At 48.0% G+C, this 23,781-nt stretch overlaps 1 protein-coding gene across 1 annotated transcript in view; it reads left to right on the top strand.

Annotated features, from left to right (window-relative positions):
- The window catches only part of NSG2 (neuronal vesicle trafficking associated 2), a gene marked incomplete at its 3' end in the record, with an annotated part of 56,268 nt that extends 33,645 nt beyond the window's left edge, over positions 1-22,623 (top strand). Inside the window, exons 3-4 of the mRNA XM_081232890.1 lie at positions 18,598-18,708; positions 22,432-22,623. Of these exons, the coding sequence (XP_081089016.1) occupies positions 18,598-18,708; positions 22,432-22,623 (303 nt within the window). The remainder of the gene's footprint in view (positions 1-18,597; positions 18,709-22,431) is intronic.
- Positions 22,624-23,781: the final 1,158 nt, after the last annotated feature.

The raw sequence follows: 23,781 nt of genomic DNA, 5'->3' as shown, positions 1-23,781 counted from the left end.
GCCGCTCCGCGGCATGTGGGATCTTCCCGGACTGGGGCACGAACCCGTGTCCCCTGCATCGGCAGGCAGGCTCTCAACCACTGCGCCACCAGGGAAGCCCCTCCTTTCCTCTTTTTAGGCAACAATGAGCTGGCTGGGCAGCCTCGCTGATGATTTTACAGTTAAACACCCACACTCCAAGATACCTCCTTCAATAAGTGGAGGGGGAGAAAAGGCCAGAAATATGACAGGGTGAATAACTGATGGAGCATCTTCTGGGTTCCAGGCACTGGGCTTGCCGCATTTATCATCTCCTTTGACCTTCGTAACTGCTCTGTGTTGGGGACATTATTGTAATCACTCTCTTTGTACAGAAAACAAAACCAAAAGCAACCAAAGAACCGGAGGGTGAGAAAGAAGTGACTTGACCAAGGCCACACATGTTAGATAGGAGCCTTTTGTGCATCTTCTGAGCAATCAGTTTGTTTTTATCTTCTGGACTCTTGAATGTTATAAAGGATCCAGTTCCTATCTGTGGCTAGGCATCCAGAAAATCTTGTACCAGTTTTTTGCCCCCTTGTTGCAGGTACAGGCACTGTTATAACACCTGCTTCTGATGTATGTCCATCCTTGTTCCTTTCATTTACTTCATTCATTTATTTTCATTTACTTCATTTACTTCACTTTCCTCATCTGTGCAAGGGGGACTGTAATAATAATACCTATCACAAAGATTGCTGTGAAGACATAATGGGGAAACCATACAAGATGCTCAGGGCAGAACTTGGCACACTGGGAGCACTTACCGAATGTTAATGATTATTAAATCATGCACCTTAAATCATTTCTGGAAAAAGATAGGGGTGTAATGAAAATAAGATGAATGAAACTAGTTAGGGGCATTTATTTACTAAGCACAGATTTACTGAGCACCTACTGCAGTCAAGCTTTGGCCAAATGCAGGGGCTACCAAGATGAATCCTCAGGGCTGGGGCCACCAAGGAGGAAACAGCTCAGTCAAAATTCAAGTCCCACATAGGCATTCTCAGCAGGCTTGTGATTTCCCACCATGGAGCCTCTAGCTGAGAACATTCTGCCTCTTCTGTCCTGCTTTATTTTCTGTACGCAGGAAGCAACGCTGACCTGAACCTCACCCCCAGCCCTGTGGTTTTCTGCAACCCTGCAAAGAGCAGCTTCGCATATCTGTGAAACACAATGATCCTTTGCTCTGTGTCACCATGCCCAGCTCATCCTGCCAGGACTGCTGGGAAGACACGGCAGGAGGTCACAGTTGAATATGCACACAGACCGGGGACCCAGATTGCAGCCAGTATAGGGAACTCATTGAGGAAAGGCAGTTTCCTTAGGTTCCAAGCCCTTACCTTAATGCTCTGTGGAAAGGTCTCTGCAGCATCGTGGACTAGCTGTGTGTGCAACCCTGTGGGTCTATGGGTGATTTGCTCATCTTTGCAGAGTCAGAATTGGTTTATAAGAGACATGAACTTCCATTGTTTGGAGCCAGGGATAGGAGACCAGAGGCAAGGGCCTGAAACATGGTTTCCCAGTGAAACCATGGGAAAGTTAATTAAAGCTGTGACTCAACAGACCGTTTTGATGAAATTAAGAGGTCCAGCCACGCATCATGCTATTTTAGTGACAGGGCATCAAGCAGGTGGTTTTATAGGTGACTGCTTACAGAATGTACTTTAATAATAACGACAGTGATGATATCCAACGTTGCTGGAAGCTTTACGTCCAGCGTCCTTGGGAGTCCTACCAATGTGCCTGGTAGTGGCTGTTAGGATTAATCCCATTTTTGCAGCTAAGGAGACTGAGGCTCAGAGAAGTGGCATCACATGCTTAAGGTCACACAGCCTGTAAGTGGTGGAGCAGAGACTGGATCCAGGCCAGTCTGGGGCTACAGCCTTGCTCTTTCTTGTACCACCTGGCACTGCTTCCCTTTTAGATGCCTGCATCCCAGTCTCTGCAGAGCTGAAAGTGGACAGCCACACCGCCTTTACCCTGGACCCTTGGACACCTTTCATTTTCTTAATAATAAGTAAAAATCATAATCACAGCAGCAGTAAACAAACTTCATGACCTATCTGCTCAAAGTCCATTTGCCTGCACATTGGGACAGATTTGTAGCTATGATCCCTCCCCATGGAAACAGCAAGGCTTGTGCAACATCTTAATTTACTGACTTCCACTTCGTGCAAAATAACCCTGGTAAGATTTGTGAGGCCTTCTGGCCCAGACCGGTTTTTACAAAATACTGGTGATTGACCACACTGCAGTGGAAGCTCCAGGCTTCTCCTTGCCTAAAATCCGGGCAGGAGGAAGGTCCAGGTGTTTTGAGCAAATGTTAGAACAAAGAGGCTCAACCCGGGCTGGCTGTGTGGTCCTGAGAAGTCCCCTCAGAAAGACAGGAATAATACCATCTTCAAATAGTTGTTGTGTGGATTCAGTAAAGCAGTGCATGTAGAGCCTGAGGCCTAGCTTCTAGTAGTTGCTCAATAAATCCTAGGTCCTCCTTCTCCATGCCCCCAAATCCTTCCTCCATGATAGACAGTGCTGGGCCTCTTTACAGCTATTTCCTAGACATGTGCTCCAGACCCCTCTAATCCCCCACCCTGCCGTGTACAGTAAGTGTCACAGGTGCTCTGGGTGCCACCTGGGCTGGCTCTCCACTCAGCCCCAGACCTGTCACACTCGCTAGCTCATCACCTTGGACCTCGTTACCTCCCTCCCAGAACAAATTGGGAGCAAGTCCTGGTTTCAGCTTTTACTGGCTGTTTGACCCTGGACCAACCACTTTTTGGAACCTTATTTCCTATAAAATAGGGTTAAAAAGACTGACTTTACAGAGTCACTGAAAGGTTTAGAATGAATAATGAAAGAAACCATAGTGCTGTATCTGCTGCCCCCAATTTAAAAATTGGGACATTTCACATATGGGCAGAATCTCTGTCTTTTCTTGAAAAAGCAGAAGAACAGCCATATTAGGGCCTCATTCCCATCCTTGACAATTGTCTGGGGCTGAGCAGCTACCCCATGTGGATGGGACACGTTTCCTCCATTCCCTCCCGTCTCCACACCTGGCCCTCTTGCCTCAGTTATGTGGCTTGTCTGCTGTGTGGTTGCACATAGTAGGTGACCAGGAAAGGATGGCTTCTCCCTTTGATAGGCTGTTTAGATCTAGGTACACTGGTTAAGATCTCTATTCTGCCTTTGCCTTTGATTATCGGCTGATAAAGACACAACCTTGTGAAGTAAGGCCTCAGCTTCTCCAACCTGTAAGAGATTTACTCTCAAAGGTCTTAATATCCTCTGGCCCAAGCTGAACAATGGTTTGCCCTTGCAAAATGAAAAATATCTCAGGAGTCCAGAGATTTATCTCCTGCATAACCTGGGCCCCAGGTCCCCTGTTTCTTCTTTCTAATAATTATGCCAATAGAAAATTCAATTGGAAAATGAGTTATTGCTTTGGAATGTTCCAATTTAAATTGTGCCTTTTCTCTTTTAAGGTTTCCACTAATATAAATGAACTCCTGGCTCTGGCCGGGATCACACTTCTGTACCGCTCCTCCTTCCATGGGGAGCTGCCCTTTCTGGATTCTGAAAGAGACTCTTGAATTATTGCTCATATAAAGTTTGAGGCCACAGATGTTTCATTTTCCCTTTCCTTTCAAAAGGCAATTACCTCAGCGGGATTCACTGGGACCCTAGAGAATGGGCTTCTTTAATGGCTTTTGGGGGGCTTCCATGGGGAGCTGACCAAAGAGTCTGACCAAACATAATCTTTTTGATTTGGGATGGAGAGAACCTTCGTATTCCAAACAGCCACTCTGGTAGCAGCCATTCCAGAGGAAGTGTATGTACACGTAACCTTGGGGTTCACACCTGAGTTCAGCTTCTTCTCCACTCATTATTTGAGTTTACTTAGGCAAGTGACTTAACTTCTTTGGGTCTTACACATTCTTCATTTATAAAACAGGAAAAATGATAAGACCTACCTTATAGGATTGGTTTTAAAAGTTTTCAATAAGAAATAAGGCAAAACCATAAGCAAAGCCAACTCCTTCTTCAGGAATTGACCCCAAGTGAGGAATGAAACAGAATATGGGCAGTAAACAGAACGGATGCTCACCCTCCAGATCTGATCTGCCATTTCAGCACTTGCTTTTCTACCCAAGAGATAACATCTCAACAGAAATCATTCTGATACGTTCACTTAGAAGGCACTTAACTGAACACTGCTTCAGACCAAAGCCAGGCAGGTGATCTGTATGACCTCATGCTGCCTTTCAAAGCCTCTGGGAGCTAGGGATCATTGTAACTCCCATTTCATACATGAAGAAACTGAGCCTTAGAGATGTCAAAGAACTTGTCTGAAGTCATACAGATAGTAGGGGTGGAGCTGCCAATGGGGAGCATATAAGTTCTCGGAGTCTGCACTGGCTCCAGACTGGCTCTGGTTAGTAGCGATGGCCGTCTGCAGCCTCATCCCAATAGTTCATAAAACCCAAAGGAAACGGTTTGTTTTCTTCTGATTAGTCCAAACAAACCAACAAAAGCATCATGGGTTGTTGTTTTGGCCCCTCTGGTTATTTCCCATTCACAGCTATGTGCGTGAGTCTGATGTGTCCAAAATAGGAGAATGAATTCATTAGCCTTGAGTGAATGCCGTCTGTTTGGCATGAAAAAAGAAATCACTCAAAGCATGGAACCATGGGACAGGCAGAGGGCACATGGTTTTAGACCCTGAGGCGTGTTCATTCTTTCCAGATCCTTGGGACGAACATCTCCGGCCACCAGCTCTGTGCCAGGTGTCGCCGTCTGTGTTTTCACATAGCGATCTCATTTCATCTTTACATCGGGGCTTCAACATAGTTATTAGGATCCCAATTTCCAGATGAGAAAACTGAGGCCCAGGAAATGTAATAAGAGAACCAGGAGGTGTTGGGATTAGAATCCAGACACGGGCATTTCTGGCTTCCAAGCCAAGGCTCTGGCCACCACCCCATTTTTCTCTCTTTCTTGAAACAGAACAGACGGATGGAAAGTTTTCCATCTGAGGCCACAGTGACACATGCATAGCTGGTCTGAGAACATTTGGGCTTGGAGGGTAGATTCAACTTCTAGGTGCTGCTTGACGGTGAGAATGGTGAACCCTTGACAGAGCCAAGTAGCTGAGGGGTCAGCCTACATACCCACAGCTGTAGATTGACAAGGGGTTGGAAGAGTTTTTGGTGCAAAATCCTTCTGCTGTTTCCTTCTGAGGCTCCCTGCCAAGGAGGTCTGTACGTAAGGATGGACCCCAAATGGCAGATGAAGAACTGCCTTATTCACCTGATGGGCACCCAATAACCCAAGAGGCAGCTTCTCCCATGAGCACAGCTGGGCATGAGGCTCAGGATGGGAGGCCTAAGTGGTTCTCTAGCTTCTCACCCTGTTTTTTCCACCCTCACCCCAGGAAGGGATCTCATACTGATGGATACTCATCATCCCTGGAGGGAAAATTGTGGTGGGAGGTAGGAGAGAGAGTGTCTGTTCTCAATTCCTGATATCAGGTTCACCTAGAGATAACTTTGGTCAAGGTGCTGCAGGGGAGGGGAGGAATGGACGAGAAAGAGATGGCCCAGGCTTCTTGCATGTAGGAAGAGTGAGAACTTTACAGCCATCCTGACCCATGAGGCAAGGAGTCAGAGAAGAGGTGTTCATGGGGCCTGGGCTCTGGGGGGCAGGAAGGGAAGAGTTCACAGCTAGAACCTGGTGCTGCCTTTAAGGAAGGCACAGGATCCATAGTATAGCATAGCCATTGCTGCCAGGCTCTGAAACATAAGATTCACGGTGTCTCTCCTTCAGGGGAAACCGAAAAGGGGACAGCAACGGGAGTTGTGTTGGAGGTCTCTGAGGCCACCCCCAGGTCGATGATTCACTAGAAAGACTCACAGGACTCAGGGCATAGCTGTAGTCTTGGCTATGCTTTATTACAGCGGAAGGGTACAAAGCACAGGCAGCAAAGGTAGAAGGTGCAGGGGGCGCCCTCCAGAGGAAAGCAGACAGGAGCTTGCAGAAGCCTCTTCTAGTGGAGTCACATGGGACACGCTCCCTTCCCCTAGCAACGAGTTGTGAGCACACTCATGGAGAGTGGTGGACCAGGGAACTCATTAGAGACTCAGCGCCCAAGGTTTCTGCTGGGGGCTGGCACCCGCTGCCTAGCACGTACCCAAGTTCCAGACTCCAGAAGGAAGGCAGGTGTTCAGCTTATACCACGTTGTTTGCACGGTTTAGGCAGGGTGAGCCCCTTTTACTAGTTCTGAGAATTGTGGGATCCCTCCTGATAGCCAAGTTCCAGGACGCCAGCCAGGGCTCAGCCTCCCAAGTGGACTTTTCCAAGGGCAGCTGTCTCAGGTCCGCTGTGTTAACTCTTTTTTGTGAAAACACTCCAGGACTCCTCCCAGGTAGGGAGTGTGTGTCTGTGTCTGAGTGGGTGTGTGTGTGTAGGGCGGGAGGCGTGAGGAGGTAGAAGGTTGGGTAGAGATTCCTTCCTCCTCATGGACAAACGTAGCAGAAACTACTAATTCTGAGTAGTTTCTGAGGCAGAAATTGAGGAGAGGCAGGAACGCTGCCTCCCCCAGAGATGGCCACCTTCTGTCCAGAGGCGATCCTGCTGTGTGTGCTGCTGTGTTATTGGCAGGCATTCGTTCTCAGCCTTGCAGGAATTATAGGAAGACGTGGAGTAGCTTATCTGGCTCAGAACCCCCCACTGGCACGCCTAGCAGTGCTACACATTGGAACTTGGAGAAGATGATTTCTAATTTTCCAAACCAATTTTGCTGACCTGATTTTTTTTTTTTTAAATCAATTCTTCTGCCAAGAAAGGGGATTGACAAATGAAAGTAGCTTTAATGGAACAGGCTATTTGGCCTGCAGGGTTGGTGTTTCCATGGAGATGCGGATGCAGGCTGCATCTAGAAAAGCCTCGGCTGGGATGCGGTGAGGCAGCGGTGCACCTCCGACTGTGGCCAGGACGCGTGTAGCCGGCCATCTGGGGCAGGAGACCACCTGCCCTGCGCTGGGGCCTGGCTCTGGGCTGGCTGAAGCAAATGGATGTGAGGCCTTCGAAGCTCACAGATGTGCTCTTGGTGCGGAGCCCCAGCTGGGAGCTGGGCAGGAGGTCAGTGAGGTACACTCCCTGCCCTTGAGAAGCTCACGGTGCAGTAGGGCGTGCTGACAGGTCTAGAAGTCATCATAACACAGAGCAACACATGACGGTGGTGAGGATGGAGTGAGGGGGAACCCAGAGAGACCTCATTCCTAAGGGAGAGATCTGCGAAGGCTGCCTGGTGTGTGTGGGTGACACCCTCCAGGCGAAGACAGTGGAAAGGCATGCCAGTAGCAGAAAGCTGGAAAGGCATGCCAGTAGCAGAAAGCCTAGAACTTTCAGGAACTAAGACTGTACTGTGTGTGTGTATGTGTGTGTGTGTGTCTGCATAGGTCTGTGTGTGTCTGTGTGATATGTCTATCTATGTGAGTCCGTGTGTGTTTGTTGTGTCTGTGTGTCTTCGTTATTGTGTGTGTTTGTGCCCATGTGTCTCTGTGTGTGTGTATATATGTCTGTGTGTGTCTGTGTGTTTGTGTGTGTCTGTGTGTGTCTCCATGTGTCTCTGTGTGTCTGCGTGTGAGTCTGTGTTTGTATAACTGCGTATGTGTGTCTGCATGTGTTTGTGTGTGTCTCAGTGCATTTCTCTGTGTGTGTGTGAGGGCTCCTAGGGCCAAAGCAATTGGTGCTGTTGGACAGGTAAGTGGGGGCCAGAGGATGAAGACAGTGCAGTGCTGAGGGAAGAAAATATGTTTTGGATCCAGACAGACCTGGCTTCTGGGACTTGCTCCACCACTGATGGTCTGGAAAATCTTGACAATTATGCAACCTCTGCAATCCTCAGTTTCATCATCTGAGAAACAGGAACATGCACAGTACCCACTTTATGGGACACTGGGTAGGACTGAGTGAGATCTTCTATGGAAAATGCTGAGTATCTGACCATCAGGGACGTGAGCTCCTTGCTTTCTTCTCTTCAGAAGCCAAAGCATTTTGGCCCTCATCTTGATCTAACTACAGTTTCCAGGTCACTTGCACCCAAACCTCCTGGACTTGTGTGGAAATGCTGACCTGTGAGTGCTGGGCTGACCAAGGGAACCCAGATCTCTGGGTGCAGGGTCCAGGGCTCTGCATCTGATCGATTGCCTTTATTTGATGCATCAGGGCTCTGATGCTCAGTAAGATCCTGGATGCACTGTGTCAAGACACAAAATCTGCCCCAAAGCAGGCTCATGTGGGATCTTCAGCCCTACCGTGAAAGGTTCAGAGGGGCAATTTAATATAGGGAGATCCCATTGGTGGCCGGCAGGGATGATGGATCAGGAGTGAGAAGCAACAGAGACTAGGGAGGAGATGGTTCATGGCAGAGGTGCTTTTCTCCCCCATCAACATGAATCACCAGCAAATCCTTTAAATAGTAGGACCCTCAGGCCCTCAGAAGCCCAAAGACACATGGCACTGCCCTGCCCTTGAGGGGCAGCTGTTAGTTGGTCTGGGAGGACAGGTCACAGGTGATGGTAACACAGTGTAACAGCTGAAGGTCCTCGTGCTGAGGAAATAACTGAACCAAATTCAGCTCTAATGTTGTACAATTGTAATGATAACAGTGGTGGAAACAAGAAGCATTAGCTTATCATTTTTGCCTTTACATGGCAATTTGCTGTTTGCATTATTCATCTTGGTTGTACCTCATGACAGTTTTGTGTAGATCAGTGTAATGATTTGGGGCCACTTTGCAGATGGTGAAGTTGAGGCCTCTCTTCTTCTGGGGTGGCTCGGACTAGGCTTGTGACGATGTTCTATGTGATCAGAGAAAGTTGGATAGGCCACAAATGGGTGAAATGGGAAGGAGCAGAAGGAATCAGGATTTATGCAGGGAGGCACGTGGATAGGAGTAGCTAACAAGCGTGCAAAAACGGACTGGAGATGGTGGCAGAATTGTAATGGGTGTTTCTCCTCTTGGATTTCCAATATTGTTCTTATATTGGTACAATACATTTTTAATAAAAATAAACTCTAACATAGTTATAGATTTACTGGCAATATAGCATATGGTTAGGCAGATGGACTTCTGAGTTAGACAGACCTGAGTTCAAATACTCAGTTCTCACCTCATATAGCTAAAGTCTTTCCATTTGCCTCTGATAGACCATCTGTAAAATGGGCACATTGATAGTGCCTTCCCCATAGAATTGTGAGGACACAAAATGGTGTACCATGTGTGTGCTCCCCCTGGATGCTAACGAAGGTCATTACTTTGGGCCGGGCCTATGCTTGAGGGCTTCAGACACGAGCACATTCTGCCTCACAACAGCCAGTGGAGAGAAGTAAGCAGAGGATTCCAAAGGGCAATCAGCTTGCCCAGGAACACAGTAATAAGTGACACAGCTGGGCTTTCAGACTGACAATCCGGCTCCAAAGACTCGACTCTATTCATTACTTGGTGCCAGGGAGAGGGCCAGGGAAACCAGGGTGTCCTTTGGGCAGAATTTATGGATTCCGTGATGCCTTCACACTTTCCTCTTAAGCCCTATTGTCAGGGTCTTTGGGGCAGAGCCAGGAGCAGGGTGCCGGGTGGTCTAATTCTGTCTCTGGAGGTTCCAGCTGTCACATACAAAAAAGGAATGTCTGTTGGGCAGCTCTGTTTTTATCTCCCCTCAAAGTTTAATTACCCTGTTATGAGTGGTTCTATTGCTTTGAGATTTCCAGGGTTTGCATTCTTCATAAAGAAGGACCGTTTATTTGGTATTGTGGTGCCGAGATGCTGCAGCACATGAATGTTAATGAAGTTCATGTTTCCTGGCATAATGAAGGTCCTAGATCAGCACCCTGGCTTGGTGGACAGTGGGAGGGTTTTTGTTTTTCTCCTCTCTCTTCCTAACTCCTGGGGTTTCATGTCTGTGGTGACACATCCTCCTAGAATAAGTTTACAGTACACTTCGCCTTGCTTCATTGCACTATTGCAAGCAAATGCAGCAGCAGGACTGAGGAATATTTATCAGAAAGTCTGTTAAGATAGTGTTTAAGATTGAGGGCTTCAGAATCAGACATTCCAGAGTTCCAGTCAGGCTCTGCTACTTCAGTAACCACGTGAGCTCAGACAAGTTACTCTGTGCCTTAGTGTGCACGGGGGGGACTGTAAAATGGGGGTAATACTTAGGCTTATAGGGCTATCATGAGGATTAAAGGAGATATTACATGAAAGGCTCTTGACACAGTACCAGTGCACTATTACACTCAGTAAGTGATTGCTATTATTGGTTAAGCCCAGAAACCAGGAAAACACTGGATAATTTACACACATCATCTCATTTAATCATCACACCAATCTTGTGCGGTGGGATTTTTGTTTCCATTTAACAGAAGAGGAAACGGGAGCTCAGAGAGGTGAAGCATCTTGCTGAAGGTCACACAGCTCATCAGAGGCAGAAGCAGAATGGGAACCTTGTAGGGATGGGGCCACAGCTACTGCAGAGAACTGCACGGACGTTGACTAGAATGAAGGCCTAATTCACCCAGCCATCAGAGAAAAGCTTCCCGTCTTTTAGGGCATAGCAGGCAGACAAGGAGATTGTTTCAGGGGCAAAATGAATCATTTCCCGGCATCATACAGACTACTTCAGATGACCCAATGCAATGATTTTATCCAGTTACCCTGTCAGGTGTGGAACAGTTAAAAGGGGCCCTAAAATTCACTCTTGGTAGTGTTTTGTGCCAAAAATGAAGAAAGAGGTGTGGGGGTAGGGAATGTGGGATGTACATTCTGCTCTGTGCCAGGTCATGAGCTGGGACCACAGAAGCAAACATACAATAGAATGGATAGTTGTGATACAGGGGGCTGAGTGCTAAGTGGTGAAGGGAAAAAAAGTGTGGTGAGAACACAAATTGGCAAGGGAAGTCTTCCCGGAGGAGGTGAGATGTTGTGAGTTAGGCTTTGAAGCATGACCAGGAGTACTCCAAGGAAAAAAGGGCTGAAAAGGTATACAAGAGAAATACATGTTGAGAAATGTCAGTCTTCCTGAGTGGTTGGAGCCTTTGAAGTACCTGCTTAGAAGCATGGCAGATGATACAGAGAGACGGAGGAGTGCACATCTATATAGCACATATGCCAGACACTGTGGGAAAGCACCCTGGGGCTGCCACAGCCAATGACCACACACTGGATTAATGCAACAGAAATTCATCCTTTCACAGTTCTGGAGATCAGAAGTTCAAAATCAAGGTGTTGGCAGGGCCATGCTCCCTCTGAAGGCTAGAGAAGGATCTATCCTTGCCTCTTCTAGCTTCTGGTAGCTTCAGGTGTCCCTTGGCTTGTGGCTGCATCACTCCAATCCCTGCCTCCCTCCCTATTCACATGCCCTTCTCTTCTCTCTGTATGTTTGTCTCCCTCTGTGTGTCTCACATAACGGGACTTGTCCTTGGATTTAGGACCCACCTGCACAATCCAGGGATGATTTCATCTCAAGAGCCTTAGCTTAATTACATCTACACAGACCTCTTTTCCAAATGAGATGATATTTACAGGTTCTGGTGATTAAGACGTGCGCATATCTTTTGAGAGGCCACCATTCAATGCACTATAGGGCTTCCCATCCGTTATCTGATTTAATCCTCAGAACTTTGAGGGGCAGACACTACTATTACTCCCCTTTGCAGAAGTGGACACTTGTTGAAACAGTTAAAGGTAAACTTTACGGGAACAGGGACCTCACTGTCCTCCTCAGCACTGTACGCCCAGTGTGTAGAATTCTCTCTGGCACATGTAAGCGCTTAATATTTAGTGAATAAATGCTTTATGAGAAGTATAGCATAAGCTACGATCCCAGGCCATACTTTAGAGAGTTAGACTCCTGACTATATTACTTAATTAGCTGTGTGACCTTGAGAAAATTATGTAACCTCTCTGTGCCTTAGTCTAAAAAGTGTAAATGTACCATCTTGTAGGGCTGTTGTAAGAATAAATCCACCTGAATGGATAAAGAAGATGTGGCACATATATACAATGGAATATTACTCATAAAAAGAAATGAAATTGAGTTATTTGTAGTGAGGTGGATGGACCTAGAGTCTGTCATACAGAGTGAAGTAAGTCAGAAAGAGAAAAACAAACACTGTGTGCTAACACATATATATGGAATCTAAAAAAAAAAAAATGGTCATGAAGAACCTAGGGGCAGGACAGGAATAAAGACGCAGACCTACTAGAGAATGGACTTGAGGACACGGGGAGGGGAAAGGGTAAGCTGGGATGAAGTGAGAGAGTGGCATGAACATATATAAACTACCAAACGTAAAATAGATAGCTAGTGGGAAGCAGCTGCATAGCACAGGGAGATCAGCTTGGTGCTATATGACCACCTAGAGGGGTGGGATAGGGTGGGAGGGTGGGAAGGAGATGCAAGAGGGAAGAGGTATGGGGATATATGTATATGTATAGCTGATTCACTTTGTTATAAAGCAGGAACTAACACACCATTGTAAAGCAATTATACTCCAATAATGATGTTAAAAAAAAAAAAAGAATAGATCCACATCCAGTGCTGAGAAGATTGGCTGGCACAAAATCAGTGCTTAGTAAATGGAAGTGTGCTGTATTATTCCACACTGCCTCTCAGGAGGGGAGGCATACAGGTGGTGGTTAATTAGAGTACTCTGGGAAAAGTGTCTCAGGAGCGGTGAGCAGACAGGGCAGTGGCTAAATACCACCTGAAGACTTTGAGGAAGAGAAGAAACTTGACCTGGGTCTAGGATGAGCAGGAGCTTGACGGACTTGGGAGGGGAAGCTGGCATTCCTGGCAGAGAGACCAGGAGGTGCCGGAGCTTCGAGGTGGGGGAAATGAGGGTGCAATCAGACAGTGTGGGGAGGGGTTGGGGCTGAAGAGGCAAATCGAATTTCCATCAGGAAGGGCCTTGTCTGCTCTGTAACGAGTTCAGACTTGACCCTGTAGGTGTGATGGCTCATTCACCAGGGAAGCAGCATGCTCAGGTTGGCTTGTTAGAAAGTCTAGGGTGGTCTTAGAAACCGGGAGGCTGGAGGCCAGGAGAGCATCAGGGAGGCCGCTGCATGCAGGGGTGAGGTGATGGTGGTCCTACCCAGGGAAGTTATGATGAAGATGGTGGAGAGAAATGAACAAACCACACCAGAGGCAGGAGCTCCGGGAAATGGTGGCTGATGGGTGGGGCTGGGGAGAGAAGTGGGATGGATGACAGGGTTGGCTGTAGGAGGGCGAGGTCCAGAGGCGAGTGGGCAGAGCTGCTTCCCACCACAGCTGAGGGGAAGACAGCAGGCTGGTTCTGGCATGGTGAGTTCAAGGTGCCCTTGAGGTACCTCAAAGCATTGTTCATACTTATCTTTTACTAAATGTGGGACCTGAAGCAAGTCACCTAACCTCTCAGAGCCTCAGTTTCTCCATCAGCAAAATGGGGTTAAGAATTCTACTTTCTTCATATGATGGTGGTGTTATTAGTATACGGTAAGCTCCCAATAACTCTTAGCATATTTTGTTACTGTGACTACCACTACTGCTGCTATTATCACTATATGGAGGTGTGGATCACAGGGCGGTCACGATGACTGCCATTTCAGTGCACCTTCACCAGAGGCCCTGGCTGCACATGCTGTTTTAAGTTCTTCCTCTATTCTCTCCCTGACCTATGCTCAAAAGCTGGAGGAGAGATCTTGGCCAGGTCTTAGCTGATACTAACCCAAATCCTGAGTTTTTTCAAGGTTAAGGTACTTTATTTTGAGCATGTGTATGGGCGGGTGGTGGAAGGGGTTGAGACTAGGGGCTGGAGAAGTACAGATATTTCAGTGCCCCACCCCATCCCACGTGATGTGGTTTGGACCAGGTTGAGTGTCTGCGTGTGTGTATGTGGGGAGAAGGGGTGTGCATGTGTGTGTGTTCACGTGTATAAGGGTGTGTTCATCCTCCAGGTCTTAAGTCAATTCAGCATTTCAGTTCAGGAAATGTTTACGGGTGCCCCCCACTGTGGGAGCCATGGTGCTGGGTACAGAGGAGAGGATGAGATTGCTGGCTGCCCAGTGCACCCCCAGCAGAGGGAGGGCTCAGAGGTATGAGGAGGTAAGGACGGCATGGTGGGTCCCATCAGGGCAGCCCAAGCAGGCCCCAGGTACAGAGCAGGGCAGGATCAGGTGTTCAGGGAAGGGGCCCCAGGGCTGGACCAGGAGGTTGATGAGGAAGGACACGGTAGTGGGGATGGTGTGTTCCAGGGCTGGGCAAGGCACGGATAAGCATGACAGCAGGAGCCCTCAGCAGCCTGGGGGTGGGGGGCGGCTGGAGGGTGGCAGGAGGAGGCCAGGCTGAGCAGGACGTTACCCGGAAAGCACTGGATGGAAGCTGGAGAAAGCTCCTCTCCTGGGCAGGACTAGGGTAATCTTGGTCTCCGAAGGCCTAGAGGGCCTCACCTCAGCACTCTTTCCCCCTTGCCCCTCCTCCCATCTCAGTCAGACTGCTTCTTCCAGGTCCACTGAGACCCTGAGCTCCTCTTCTTTTTAGGAGTTTGGGGCTGTGCCTCAGTCTAGGTGGCTCTGGCCCAGGGTCTTCATGTGTGGGGCTCCTTCTCCCACCCCTGCCCACCATATCCGAGGCTCCCCTCCTATTCGCTGTTCCAGACCCTGCTGTGGTCTTGTTTTGAAGTTATTTATTTGGTGATTTGCTAGTTCGGCGTCTGACCCTCTCCCTGTATGGCGGCAGCTGGCTCACAGTGGGCCCTTTAATAAACACGTGCTGAGTGAATGAAGGGATGAGCAGGGAAATGGGGAGCAGGGAGGACCAGATCTCTAAGGAAACACTCAAATCAGCATCTAGAACTTGTTTATTTCTAATCCCAGCCTGTTACATTCAGGAGGTAAAGCCAAGGGCTTTAGAATGTTTCCAAGCAACAAGGTTATATAAACGGAGTCAATCAATATTGATGTGCTGCTGGCTTTCACATTCAGAGGTGCTCTATGGGGGAAGTGGGGACTGCTCTCCCAGGTCCTCTGAGGCTCCCCTGCCACATCGGGAGCTTTGCTGCAGGGACCAAGCACTAAGACCTCTGACTTCCAAGAATCTAATCCGTCGGAAAGGGAGAGGCCAGCTTCAGGATGCCCCACGGAGACCCGCCTTCAGGAAAAATCTCACCCTGGAACCAATCGGAAACCTTGGTCTCCCCATCCCACCCCAGCCAATAGCCAACACTGACTCTGTCATTAAGAACAGGAATCCAGACCCAGCTCAACATCCTCCTTTCTCCCGGGAGTCAGCCCCTTCTTCCTTCCTTTTCACACCACTCTGCTCACTCTGCTCCGAGGCCTTCTCAAGCCATTGACCCCTTCTACCCTTACAGCCCCAGGTCTGGCCTATTTAGGGCATATATCCTGGTGCATCAGCCTCCCTGCCTCCAGTGTTGCCCCTGCAAACCCGCTTCCATGTCCACCTCCCTCCTCCCTTCCCCCACCATACCATCTTTCCAAAAGGTAATTCTAATTCTGTCATTCCCCTGCTTAAAACCTTCAGGGGCTCTCTGCCACCCTGGAGATAAAGCCCAAGTTTTAGCTTGGTCCTTCCTTATCTATTCTCTTCCTACCTACCCGTTGCCCAAGGCCTGTCTCTCCCTCACTTGCATCCTCCAGACCCGCCATGACAAACCATATGATGTTTCCAGAACAGCCCCAGCTTCTACACTGTGTCATGTGTGACTTCCCCGCTCAGAACCTTCTTCCTCCCCTATCCTGGCATTCTTCCCTGAAGTCACTTCCGGAGTCACCTCCCACAGGAGGCCTTCCCTGATCTCCCCACCCGCAGGCTGGTTAGGTCCAGCCGCCCTCTGTGCTGATGTCCTCACTCATGGCGCCACCCTTGTGTTACAAGTGCCTGTGTCCTCCTGTCCACCTCTCCCCCGCCCTGTGGGCTGTGAAGCCTTGAGGGAGGGCTTGTGCCCGATTCACAGCCCTGAACTCTCTGACCTCCACAGGCTCTTAAGGAATGACCGACCTCTAGTTGTTGCAGAAGTTACCAAGATTCAGGGCGGGGAGGCAGACTTATCTTCACCTAAAACGGCCTCCCGTCACCCTCGTTCTGGGGCTATGGAACACGTGGCGGAAGTTAGCCTTGCTCAGAAGAATGCCCTGAGGTGGGCTGCCCCCCTGGCGTCCCAGTCAGCATCAGACCTTGACTCTGATGGTCGTATAGGCCACCTGCCTGGGGTCTGTGTCCCGCACTCTTCTGGATACTTGCCTGCACACAGCAACTGCCTTGGGATTCTGATGTAATTGGTCTGAGACAGAGACAGAGCATCAGGAACGCTTAAAACCCTGCCCAGGTGATTCTAAGCTCAAGAACCCTCATACATAGTCATACTGGAGTAGTCGTTCTCAGGTCTTGTTGTACATTAAAATCACCTGGAGAGTGTCCTGGACCCACCATCCCTGACCAGATAAATCAGAATCCAATGGGGTGGTGGCCATCTAGGCATCAGCACTGAATCCTTTAGGATCCTCCCTCTCTCTCTCCTCTCCCCCCTCTCTTTTCTTTTTTCAGAAACATTTGCTGTGCTCACCCCGTCAAGCCATAGGAGTGCTATGGTGAATCAGATCCTGCCCCTCCTAGGTGGAGGCTGTTAACTCAGGGCTGTAGGAATGAAAGAGGTCCCCCCGCCCCCCCCCACACACCAAAAAAAAAACCACCATAAAGGGAACCTGTCTCACAGCCAGCCTGCCGGGCCCTGCTTCAGCTCCCAGCGCCATCACCAGCCTGCTGGGAACCAGGAGAAGCGTCCAGCCCTGCCTGGGGACGCCCACGCTGGAGTCTTGTCCTGCTTCCGAGTCAGTTAAGAGGCCTGGCTCTCTGCTCAGTCGGAGATTGGGGCTGTATGGGGTCCTTTGGAGGGGGAGCTCTCTGAGGGTTCCCCCAGATCCTGCATCAGGTGGTGGCAGGGCGGGCTGCAGCTCTCGACTTTTCCTTTGCATGTTCAAGGTCTGCGACCATGGAGGCGACTGTGAGTGTGTCTGTCCCAGTCTTGGGGGCAGCTTTGATGAGGGGATGCTAGCAGGAGTTTAAGGTCCATTTGACAAAGTCAGCTGGAGCTCTGGGCATTTTTTAGAAACTTGAGGTAAAATTCACATACCATAAAGTTGAGAACGTAGAGTGAAAAATCCAGTGGCACTGAGTACATCCACAGTTGTTGTGCAACTATCACCTTGATCTAGTTCCAAAATGTCTTCATTACCCCAAAAGGAAACTCTATCCCCATTAGCAGTCATTCCCTATTCCCCGCATCTCAGCCCCTGGCAACCACCAGTCTGCACTCTGTCTCTATGGATTTACCTATTCTGGATCTTTTGTACAAATGGAATCATACAATATGTGGCCTTGCATTTAGCATGTTTTCGAGGTCCATCCACATTTGTACGAGAACTTCATTCCTTTTTATTGCTAAATAATATTCTATTGTACAGATAGACCACAATTCGTTTATCCATTCATCAGTTGTACCACTTTGTACACAGGCGGTGGGATGGGGCCAGTGCAAACCTGGAGGTGCCTCTGAAATTAGCTACTTAGTCCTTTCTGGTAAATCCTGGTGGTGACTTCAGTTTGTTTGGTGTTATATTTTTCTTAAAGCTTACTTGTTGATAATGGTTAGGAGCTGGGCTTTCACTATGAGCAATTTGGAGACCATTAGATGCTTCTGAGCAGAGAAGGGACATGTCTTGACTTCAAGTTTGAATGGACTTCTCAGGTTGCTGTGTGTGAATACATGTAGGGGTCGAGGAGGCCCCTAGTTAGAAGGCAGTTTCAGTACTGCAGGTGAGAGGTGATGATGGCTTTGGCCACAAAAGAGATGATTTAGGGGGTCAGAAGTGATTGGATTATGGATGTGTTGGAAGGCAGAAATGACAGCTTCTGCTGGTAACTAGGATGTAGAATGTGAGAAAAGGAGAGGGTCAAACTTTTTGGCCTGAGTGACTGCAAAGGTGGGGTTGACATTTCCTGAGATGGGTAAAAATGTGGGGCATGGAGCAGGTTTGGGATGGGAGGGAAGCAGGAGTTTGGTTTGAGAACGCACTTCAGGTGAGTCCTGGACGTCCAAGTGGAGGTGGAATAAGCATTGATACCTGAGACTGGAATTCAGCAGTGGCAGGGAGGGAGGTGATGGAAGGCAGGAGCCCCGTACGTGAGGGCTTCATGATCATCCCTCTGCCCCCACAGAATTAACAGGAAAAGTAAATGGGGAGGGGGTGGAAATCACACATTGGGCCAAGACGGAGCTTCCGAGAGTTTCTGGAAGAAGGGGACACCGAGGCCCAAAGACTGCAGATGGTTTGCTCAGGCTCATGCTCCAAGTTGGTGACAGAGCTGAAACAGAGCTGGTTCTTTGGGCCCCTGGCCACCCCCTACTCTTTCTAACATACCAGGCTGCCTATTGGCTCTGGGTTTCGAAGGCTGCACCATGTGGACTGAAGGCAGGCAAGCTGAGGCTGGAGGATTCTGTTTTGTTTTCTCCAGGTCACCATCCTCGTCAGCCTGGCCCTAGCTTTCCTCGCCTGCATCGTGTTCCTGGTGGTTTACAAAGCCTTCACCTATGACCACAGCTGCCCAGAAGGATTTGTCTATAAGGTAAGGGGCTTCTGGCAGGGGAGTGGCCCAGGTGACTGTCAGCTTCAATTAAAGGGTTTATCAATGTCTTCTTTTCATTGACATTTAAATTCTGGGTATGGCAACCTCCCTACAGACTGTTTAAAATGTAATATGTGTCCGAAGAAAATGGAAACACTAATTTGAAAAGATACATGCATCCCAATGTCCATAGCAGCATTATTTACAATAGCCAAGACATGGAAGTAACCTAAGTGTCCATCCATGATGAAAGGATAAGGAAGATGTGGTACATATATACAATAGAATAGTAGTCAGCCACAAAAAGAATGAAAGTTTGCCATTTGCAGCAACATGGATGGACTTGGAGGGTATTATGCTACATGAAATAAGTCAGACAGAGAAAGACAAATGCTGTATGATATCACTTGTATGTGGAATCTAAAAAATACATCAAATTAGTAAATATAACATAAATGGAATAGACTCACATATATAGAGAACAAACTAGTGGTTACCAGTGCAGAGAGGGAAATAGGGAGGGGCAAGATAGGGGTAGGGGATTTAAAAGTACAAACTGCTATGTGTAAAATAAGCAAGTTGTAATGATATATTGTACAGCACCGGGAATATAGCCAATATTTTATACTAACTATAAATGTAGAAATTGTGACTCATGGAACTATACACCTGAAACTTATAAAATATGGTAAATCAACTATACCTCAATAAAAAAGAAAACTTTATGCACTCAATAAAGACGTTGAAATACGTAAAAAAGTTAGTATAAAGAAATGCATAAGTAACACCAAAACAAAACTGATGGTGGCAATCTAAAATTATTTTCTAAAAAGTTGTATCTTCACAATAAATTTTGATATGAAATAAAAAACTACAAGAAAGAAAAGTCCTATATGTCTGGCAAGGAGTTTTCAGGCTTGCATGAAGGACTTGGTCTCAGGTAGGCAGTAGAGGGCCTCCTCCCAGCTGGCCCTCGCTCCGGACTGCCCATCCGCATCTGGGAGCGCTCACTCCTGCTCCAAATAGACTGTTCCGCCTCCAGAGCGCTCTGCCTAGGTGTGAGTCTTTCTGTTTTTTAAAAAAAAAATTTTTTTTATTAGTTTCTGCTTTATAACAAAGTGAATCAGTCATACATATACATCCGTTCCCACATCCCTTCCCTCATGCATCTCCCTCCCTCCCACCCTCCCTATCCCACCCCTCCAGGCGGTCACAAAGCACTGAGCTGATCTCCCTGTGCTCTGCGGCTGCTTCCCACTAGCTATCTACCTTACGTTTGGTAGTGTACATATGTCCATGCCTCTCTTTCACTTTGTCACAGCTTACACTTCCCCCTCCCCATATCCTCAGTCTTTCTGGTTTGACGGCTGGTTTCTTATTCCTGCAGAGACGTGAAGACAGGGAGCAAAGCTTCTGAGGTGGCCTCCCCCAATCCTGCAGCTGGGCCCTTTGCCCGTCACCTTCACTCTGATTGTGCTCCTAGCTTGCAAAACTGAACTGGCTGCATGAGCCCCGGGCATCCCCTCGCCCCTCTGAGCCTCAGGTTTCTCGCCTGCAATGGGCGTCAATAATGTCTGCCCACAGGATTTTGGAGAAAATTTAAGCAAAATCAGTCAGCAAAGGGCCTGCTAGAGAATGGGCTCTCGACAGATGTGAGTGGTAGTAACATTTCAGAGCTGAAACGAATATTTATAAATTACCATTTACTGGGTACCCATTATATGTCACCCCCTTCCTAGACATTTTCATAAACAGTATCTCAGTTGAGCTCTCCACCCATTCTGAAAACTAGGTTTTATTGCCTCCATTTTACATCTGAAGAAACGGAGATTAAGAGCGTTTTGTTATGAGTTTTCTAAGACATCACAGATGTTATGTTTCAAAGTGAGGGAATCAAATGGGGACTGTTCTGTCTTAAAAACACGTCCTGGGCTTCCCTGGTGGCATAGTGGTTGAGAGTCCACCTGCCAATGCAGGGGACACGGGTTCGTGCCCCGGTCCGGGAAGATCCCACATGCCGCAGAGTGGCTGGGCCCGTGAGCCATGGCCGCTGAGCTCGCGCTCCGCGACGGGAGAGGCCACAACAGTGAGAGGCCTGCGTACCGCAAAAAAAAAAAAACACACACAAAAAAAACCCCAAAACCCCACATGTCCTTTGGTTCTGCTACATGACTTCCTAAGATGACATTTTTGTTAGAAGCTGAGGTTCTGAAAGATTGGCAACAACTGTCAATAGGAGACAATGGAATAAACCATGATGTATCTGCACAATGGAATTTCAAGCAACTGTGAAAATGAGTGGGGGGGGGCTCCAGACATGGACACAGAATACCCTCCAGGATAATAGTGAAGAAAAAAAGGTGCTACGTTTGAGTGAGAAAAGGGGAGGTCAGGGATGTTTACTTCTATTTTCAGGAAGAAATTCTGGATGGATAAATTTAAAAAACTAAGAAAAATGGTGACTCAGGTGGGCAGGGAGGGGACAGAAAGAATCGGGGTGGGGAGCAAGGCTTCTCTGGATGTATCTTGCTCTACATTCGTCCTTGATGTGTATCAATGTTTGATGTATTTGTAAAAATAAATAAATAAAAAATAATCGCTGAAATTAAAAACAAGCTAAAATCTAGCTGTATATCAAGTTGGGAACATAAACTTGCCAAGAAAATAAATATTCCAAATGACTGTAGAATGCAGTATATTGACTGTACACCCTCAGTGGAATATATTCTAAGGACACAGAGAGCCGCAGAGAAACCCTATAGTTCCTTCAGTAGTCTAACTATTACTCATAATATTGCTGTTATTTTGTGACCATTTGATATATATTGTAGGATAATGCAAATATATAATTATATTAATGTTGTCAGGAACCAAGGCTTTTGGTATAAGAGAAAAGAGTTACAACTATCCAATCAAGGGAACGAAATGGACAGCAATTGGCTGCAGGCAATAGCCCAGAGAAGGAGTTAGGGGATGGGTGAATCAGCCAGGTAAAGAGCTACCAACAGTGTCTACTGTAACCCCACAGTCAGTAAGCAGAGGATGTTGACCTTGACTTAGTTTCATCATCAGCTTCTTCCCTCCCTCTCTCTCCCTTTTTCTTTTTCTTTCTTTCTTTCTTTCTTTCTTTCTTTTCTTTCTTTCTTTCTTTCTTTCTTTCTTTTCTTTACTTTTTATTGAGGTGTAATTGGCATATAACATTATATTAGTTTCAGGTGTACAACATAATGATTCAATATTTGTATATATTGCAGAATAATCACCACTATATGTCTAGTTAACATCCATCACCCTGCATAGTTGTAAATTTTTTTCTTGTGTTGAGAACTTTTAAGATCTACTCTATTAGCAACTTTCAAAAATGCAACTTTCAGTATTATTAACTACAGTCACCATGCTATGCATTACATCCCCAGGACTTATTTATTTTATAACTGGAAATTTGTACCTTTTGACCACCTTCACCCATTTCTCCTACCACCTCTGGGAACCTACAACCTAGCATCAGGTTAGTTTCTTCTGGCTTCAAGTAGGTGGCAGCTTTGATGATGGTGATGACGCCGGGGAAAGCCTGATGAGGGCCAGGCACAGGCCAGGTACCATCCCCTGCCCTCTGGCTGAGAGCCTGGCGTGCCTGTGGCCCCCAGGTGGGGTGGCCGTGTTGCAGGGCGGGTTGGAAGCAGTCCACTGAGCTACCCCTGACTCTGTCTCTCTCTTCCCCAGCACAAGCGCTGTATCCCGGCCTCCCTGGATGCTTACTACTCATCCCAGGACCCCAGTTCCAGAAGCCGCTTCTACACGGTCATCAGCCACTACAGCGTGGCCAAGCAGAGCACTGCCCGGGCCATCGGGCCGTGGCTGTCGGCAGCCGCCGTCATCCACGAGCCCAAGCCGCCCAAGACCCAGGGCCATTAAAGGCCCACCCCCAGCCAGAATCGGGGGCGGAGAGGGGGACCCCCGTGGGCTAAGCCAAGCTCCAGTTACAAGACAACACTGTACTCCCGGGATATGGGGGCGGGGGTGGGGCCGGGGGTGGGGGTTGGGATCTCACCGAAAATCTCCTGCACTGGAGTTGTCTGAATCAATATTTCTTTTCGTCCTTTGGTATGGTTGATTCGTCCCCGAGTCAGGCTCATGTACAAAGGCATGTTTCGTGTTGACTGTTCCCATGTAAGATATTTTCAAAGCCACTGCTTATTATTTGTTAGGAAAATTTAAAAACAGAAGAGGAAAGAAACAAAGAAAATGAACCAAAAAGGGTTAGACTGGCTGCACCTGGAAGACACTGAAGGGTATTAAAGAGCACAGATGCTCTGGGCTTCTTACACGAAAGATGGTAGCTTCAGTGTGAGCTTCGGAAGGTACAGAACTTGTGAGTGATGCAGGCGGGGCTGCTTGCTTGGCCTCCGGTCTGCAGGGGAGGAATACCGGAAGTTAGGAACTGCTGAGTTGGAGAGAAGGACTGATTTTGGCATTTGTAAGCCCAGGATGCATACAACCCAGAGAGAAAATCCTCCACCGCCTCGTGTGTTTTGCAAAGTTAGCACAAACTTGTCTGTATGGGCATCGGAGCTGGGGCCGGGCTGCATGGCCTAGGGATGTGTAGGGTATAAGCAAACACTGAGCAGCGGGCAGACTTTCTTTGTCTTTCTCTTGTGTTTCTAGCCCTACACCTGGGTCCTGCCCAGGACACAGAAGGGGTAGAAAGAGAAGGAAGGAAGAAGAAGGCACAGCACGGGCCTGTGACATTTGGCCAAGCTATCAGCACAGCACCCAAGTTTAAAATTTGTGTCTGTTTGCTGTTTCCCAAAGTGCTAATAACACGAGGGAGAACAGGAAGGGTCCTAACCAGGAACCTCAGGTGACAGCCAGGGAGACTTTCCACTGGGGCTGCAGCAAAGCCAAATCATTTCTAAAGGAAGCTAAGACCTGTGGCCGTCTTTGGCCACTCCATTGTGTTGACAGGGGGCACCGTCCAAACTCCGCAGTCTGGTTCTGGAAGCTCCTAGCCAGGAGGCAGCATCTGATATTGCCCAGGCCTCCCGTGGCCCTGGTCCCACCTCAGGCGCTCCC

This window comes from Mesoplodon bidens, assembly GCF_964165515.1.
Source record: "Mesoplodon bidens genome assembly, chromosome: 4".
NCBI lineage: Eukaryota > Metazoa > Chordata > Mammalia > Artiodactyla > Ziphiidae > Mesoplodon > Mesoplodon bidens.
The sequence above is the reverse complement of the archived record's forward strand: the minus strand, read 5'-3'. Positions and strand labels throughout refer to the sequence as shown.